Raw genomic sequence first — 6,000 nt, 5'->3', positions numbered from 1 at the left:
ACATGCAATCCAAATACTTTTTTATTCTCAGTAATACTGTTCAGTTTGCCTGCTTTTAAGTGGCAGATACAGTCATGTTTCATATCGACATGATGACATCCAAGAACTACTGAAAAACTCAGATCCAGCTGATGTAGAAAATATTTTACAAAAAGAAATAATAACATAAACCAGTTTTGAAATGAGCTTAATGGTCAACCGTTATTTGTAATATGTTTGGTTTGTTTTCACCCACACACAGGTCAGTTTGAGACAGGAACAATGTGTCAGAAAGTTGGGGGGAAAAAAAAAAAAAAAAAATCACAGAAAATCTGAATCATCCTCAAACATAAAACCAAGCAGGTAAAGCAGAAATTAGTTATTTTACAGATACTACTTTGACAGAGAGCATTAAGAACAAACTCAAGGTACAAATTACCCTTAACCACTTCATGAACATAGTCTGGTTATGTTTTTGTCTGTAGTGTGGAGAGGGAGCTGCTGCAAAACAGACCTGGGTCAAACTAACATTAAATGTATCTATTTCTGAGTCAGCGGGACACGTGACAAAGTCAGTTAATGTTTTTGATAATCAAAAAGTTAGTTTTGACTCAGGTAAGTGAGCAGTAATGGTTACAGAAAACGCCCAGGTTTGCTGAGAAAACAAACCCCTCTCCATGTCTCAGTGGTGGGTTTCCTCTCCCAGCTGCTGGCCTGGGATTCTTTTTTTAATTTTTTTTTGAGGGTACCTCACTTCCGTTTGCTCTTGGTGTCGGTGGTCTGGAAGACGCTGGAGGCAGACATGAGGTTCTCAATGTACTGACCAAGGACTTGGTTCTCAGATTTTAACTTCAGGTTCTCTTCCTTGACTGCGTCAACACGCGCTGAGAGGTCTGGAACAAAGACAAGGTCCATGGTCTTTATGGTTTAAGTATCAGGTTCTGACAGTCCACAGCAGTACGGGATCGCATGTCATTTTAAAACATACATAACACTGATAGCATTGACAACAGAAATCTGGTCGGTGACATTTAGCCTAGTGAGACAGATTTGGCCATCAAGTTACTCTATGTAACTCAGAGTTATCAGATTCAACAACTGAATTCACTCTCTTGAATAATTTCTTGATTTATTTCCCAGTTTAAAATAAATTATGAGATTTTCAGGTTCCCAACTACCACCACTGGATAAAATGTTTTTTAGCATGGTGTTAGTGAATGTGGAAAAGAAATGGACGGAGACTGTAAGAGAGGTAGATTGAGTGCATTGGGACAGGATTATATCAAGACAGCACAACGGCTGAGATGTGGAGGGGGGGGTGAAGAGAGAGGGCAAGAAGAATGCTTGGGGTCCTATTTGATCTGGTTTGTATAAGATAGCAAGACGAGGATTAGCATGGATACAGTTGTGTGTGTGTGTGTGTGTGTGTGTGTGTGTGTGTGTGTGTGTGTGTGTGTGTGTGTGTGTGTTACCTTCTAGTGTGTGCTGAAGTTCCAAAACTTGATTTATTAACCTCGTCTTCTCCTCCATCTCCACCTGGTTCTCCATGTCTCCTGCAATAGATACAAACGCTGATGCTGCTGACGTGCACTTGAAAACACACGATCTCATTATTATCATTACACGATCAGACATATTAGCGTTTCACAGAGTTGCACGTATGCAGACGTACCGTCTATATCGCAGTTCATGATGAAGAGCTCGTTCTCCTGTTTAGTATACAGGGCTGCAGATCCACCGTCCACTGCAAAAGAACAACAACAGGCACTGTAAGCTCAATTAACCAGGCGTACTGCACATTAAAAGGATGGTCTAACATGATGAATATTTCAAAAGGCTGGCAGAGATTCCCTTCACTGTCTACTTCTCTGATCATATGAACAACACCAATCAACAGGGGTTCATGGTGTCCCTGGTGGTGAAGGGAACTAGGTGTGCTAACACACAACAACAAGTCGTATGAATCGAAACATTGCCTTGAAGAGAAAAAAAGAAACAAATCAGTAAGATAAAGATGCTATACGTGTCAGTCTGTCATAATGTCAGCTAAGAAACTCAGATCAGGCATGTTGTCCCTGCCTGCTGAGGGAGATGGGAGCTGGGAGGGATCTGAGCTCACACCGCACCCAGGGCCCGGGTGAGAGGATGTGGTGATGCTGCCTCCTGGCTCCCATCTTACATTGAGTACTAAAGCCACAGATGAACGACTGACGGCACATTCACAGCCGTCCACATCACACATCACCTCTCTCCCGTCCACAGCCTCAGTCAGACTTCTCTGTTCTGGCCCTTCATTGCTTCATCATTAAGTCCTTCACATAACCAGATAAGACATGTATTTATTGCGCTTTGCATAGCCTCCCAAAAAAACGCATGAAAATCATTTCCAAATACGCTGTGACGTCAAACCAGGGCTCAACACGGACCTCTCGTTCGTGTCCGATAATGGACGCGTCTGCTTCCGCTAGCTCTGTGGCTAAGCTAACTGAGCTAGCTGACGTGGGGCGGTGCTGCTGCTGGATTCACCGACAGAGCGACGACCTCAACACCGACTGTGATGTCTGTAACTCACCACATCCAACCAAAGAGGAGTGAGTTATCTCGTCTGATGGACAGAGCTCCGCTACCCTAACGCTAGCTGCTACCGATACGAGCTAGCTGCTGATGCTAGCTAGCTTTAGCTGAAAACAGACACGGAGACGCTGCCTGTGGTTTAGCTAACCCCAGCTCACCTAGCTAGCCGCTCCACCTGTCTTTCACACGGAACACTTGGCTAGCATGTGTCGGCGTTTGAACTCACCCACCGCAAGAAACGTCTTCTCCGTGCAGCGGAGCGAGCCTGTAAACAGACTAGAGGCTGTGTGATGGTGATGATGGTGATGATGGTAGCGACGTCACCGTGTGCGCGTCACCGAGCCGACCGACAGGGGGCGCGCACGCACACACACTTGCTGCAGATGCTCAGGCCTTCAGTCATTCACACTGGTGTGCTATCACACACAGAGCAGCAGTCATTCTCATCAGACCATTGCATGTTTTTTTTGTTTTTTTACATCTCGATATATTTCTGTCCCTCTGTCTTTATGTATCTGTATGCATGGGTGGAGCGGTTGCCAGCCTTTGTGAACATTAATATATGGGTGTAGTATTCTTGCAGCCTCTGTGCTGTGTGTCCTTGCTCGATCAGAGGAGTCCATATGCTGCTTCTTGTTAGCCAAACAAAACCCAGGGGACTCTTCTGCTTCAGCCAAAAGCCATCTATGACCAGTCTGCTCACTTTCCATCTTTTTTTCACCCTCTATTTTGTTGCCCTACTGTGTGTGTGTGTGTGTGTGTGTGTGTGTGTGTGTGTGTGTGTGTGTGTGTGTTCCCAATCCCTGTGAGATATCCCTGGCAGTAAGTGCCAGAACTGCCATACCCCCAAATTACCACCATTTCAAAATACTATGTGCTTTCCAGCTCCTTCTTAGTGACAATTTATCAATAACAAAGCTGTGAGTAAACACATAAGTAGTCCATGCTGTAATCAATTTGCAAGTGAAGATTTTAGAGACTGCAGAGGACTCTAACCTCAGTGTAGCCCGCCAGACCAAGATTACATCTCACAAACTCAGTTTTTCACCAAGTAGCCAAACCTTTGCAGAACAATGGAGAAGAAGACATTACAGAATAATAAGTAGTTAAATATAGGCTAGTGTAACAGTATTACAAGAAGACAGGAATCATTACACAGCAGTAGGCCTATCTATCTCATGTTGGCTGACATTAGCTCACATAAGCTTTTGGTCATACCAGGCCAAGTAAGGCTGGGGAGGCAAAAAAAACAGAGTGTATGAAATGTATCAAGGGTGGGGTGTGTTGCTTAAGAAATAACCTTTAACCTTTACGAAAGAAAAGATTGTCTGTTTTCTATTTTTAAAAGCACATAGTCTCACTTTGAAGCTGCAATAATGGATTTTTTTTAACAATGTAACAAATGACAGTGAAAAGATGTGACAGTGAAGTCCCTCGTAATGATGAACCTAAAGATATTCATCACCCGTATCTGTTACTTTCGGGTTTACGGAGCTTTTTAGTAAAGTTCAGCTCATTGTTTAGCTGCTTAGCCAACAACTGAACTGTTTTGTTTCACTCTCACTGCTCTCATAGCAGCAATTTCAGCCACAACAGGCAACTGTTTTTGGTGAAAAAACTCAAAAACCCCACTGTACACAACCTGATCAGCATCAAACGGCAGACAGACACAGATAGATGTTAACGTACTGGAACATTTAGCAGCTAAATAGTCAAATATTGCCCTTCCCTCTCAACCCCCAGCAATGTTTTGAGAATGCAAACTAGTATGTTATACCAATGCTGCGGTAAGAGATAAACAGTATGCAGTTTACTGTTACTTCATACAGGATTTAGATTGGAAGGGATTATTCCCCATAGTAAACTGTGACCTCTTAATATTTAACTAAATGTTTTTTTCCTTAAAATCAAATTTAGTTAAATGAAAATGACTCTGCCTATTAGATTTGCAGTGAATCCCAAAAAGAAAGGCACGCGGCTTTGGTAGGAGCCACACCTCTGTCCTGTCACACACCAACATTACTCCTCTGGTTTTACAAGCTGGCCCCATTTGTTCAGTCACATATTTTTAACAACTGCCATATCTGTCTGTCATGTGTTCTCTCATTCACAAGTGAAAAATTGTTCAAATGAAATGATATGTTTGATTTAATGGGTAGATATTTTGACAGGTGACAGAAAGTCACTTCAAACCTGAAGAGCATGTTCCATACTTACAATATATCCTTGAGAGAGTAATGCTGTCTTTGACTATGTCTTAATTGAAAACACGTTTAACATAGAATTTCACCATTAAAAAGCAATTTAATAAGAGGGATTTAGATTTCATCCGACATGATAAGAAAAGAAGATTGTTGGTTCCTCAGTTGTAGATTATAAGGAACTTCACAGCTGTTTGTGTACAAAAAAATGAAGGACAGAAAGGGGGCTTACTTTGAAAAAGAAAAAGACCAAAACAATTGCAGAATAGTCCCTTGAGGCTTTACCTTTGTCGTCTGCCAGAGAGATGTTCGTGAACGTCCCATCATCCTCGTCTTCCTCGGCCTCAACAGCGTGAGTCTCCTCTCCTTCCTCCAGCATGCTTCCTTTTTGTTTTTAACCCACACACTCATTCATTACTATCAGAGCTTTCTTTCTGTTCAAACTTTGCTCTTGTCTTTCCTCTCTGACTTTTTTCTTTAAGCCCTGCCTCCTAACACACCCACGACCTGAATCATTCACATTGTCACAGTTACCTGCCCTACCTGACTGGTGGCTCAGATTACAGGGTTATCACGAGAATGGGTCGCCATGGTGACCACAGGACAAATTCATAGACAGACAGCCCCTGTCAGTGGTGAAAGGTTAAGTCCTAGTCTGCTCACGTGAAAGGGAGCCATAAAAACGGAGCGGAGGTACACACTTGGTCACACATTAACCTGAACAATAAGAGTTTGTGCTGTTAATGTAAATACAGTCCATGTTTTAAGCTTTGTGTTTGGGCTGTTGTTTTTATACCATTTTGCTCAAAAATCTGCAATGCTGTAACATGCATGACAGTATTAATTAGTTATTTGCCACGATTATTGGTGTATTTTCACCTAATAAGATGACACCTCAGAGCAGTGTTGACCTAAAATGACAGGAGGGGGGCATGAATGGGAAACCAGTTTCATTAGATCTGTGGGAGCAGACTGCACTCTGGTGGTTAATGCTGAACACTGCAGATCAGTGACGAGTACCAGAGAGACCATCATGCTCCATCTGAGAGCAACCTGCAATGACGGTGCAGTTTACACACACACACACACACACACACACACACACACACACACACACACACACACACACACACACAGTAACGAGGGTGACCTGAGGCCTTCATGGTCTAGAATTTATGTTCAATTAAGAAAAAATGTTTTAGCAAGTTAAACGAGAATGTAGTAAATCAATTTTAGAGGTTATCTT

The 6,000-nt window shown here is 42.6% G+C and overlaps 1 protein-coding gene across 2 annotated transcripts; it reads right to left on the bottom strand.

Annotated features, from left to right (window-relative positions):
* Positions 1 to 516: 516 nt before the first annotated feature.
* On the bottom strand, positions 517 to 2,889 carry scoca (short coiled-coil protein a). 2 transcript variants are annotated; one of them, XM_054604025.1, is made up of 4 exons: positions 2,780 to 2,889; positions 1,652 to 1,723; positions 1,452 to 1,532; positions 517 to 872 (listed from the first exon to the last, which is right to left on the bottom strand). In XM_054604025.1, the coding sequence occupies exons 2-4, from the start codon at positions 1,668 to 1,670 to the stop codon at positions 730 to 732; spliced, it is 243 nt and encodes an 80-aa protein (XP_054460000.1). In that variant the 5' UTR covers positions 1,671 to 1,723; positions 2,780 to 2,889; the 3' UTR covers positions 517 to 729. The 2 variants fall into 2 exon arrangements, with proteins under 2 accessions (XP_054460000.1, XP_054459999.1); XM_054604024.1 differs by having other exon boundaries at positions 2,784 to 2,889.
* Positions 2,890 to 6,000: the final 3,111 nt, after the last annotated feature.

This window comes from Anoplopoma fimbria, chromosome 9 (genome assembly GCF_027596085.1).
Source record: "Anoplopoma fimbria isolate UVic2021 breed Golden Eagle Sablefish chromosome 9, Afim_UVic_2022, whole genome shotgun sequence".
NCBI classification, from domain to species: domain Eukaryota; kingdom Metazoa; phylum Chordata; class Actinopteri; order Perciformes; family Anoplopomatidae; genus Anoplopoma; species Anoplopoma fimbria.
This window is presented reverse-complemented; position numbering and strand designations above follow the sequence as displayed.

Excerpts from the sequence above, each read along its gene's own strand:
- scoca (XM_054604025.1), bottom strand. Across the intron at positions 873-1,451 it reads ACTTCAGCACACACTAGAAG|ACCTCTCAGCGCGTGTTGAC; the intron begins GTAACACACACA and ends TCTTTGTTCCAG.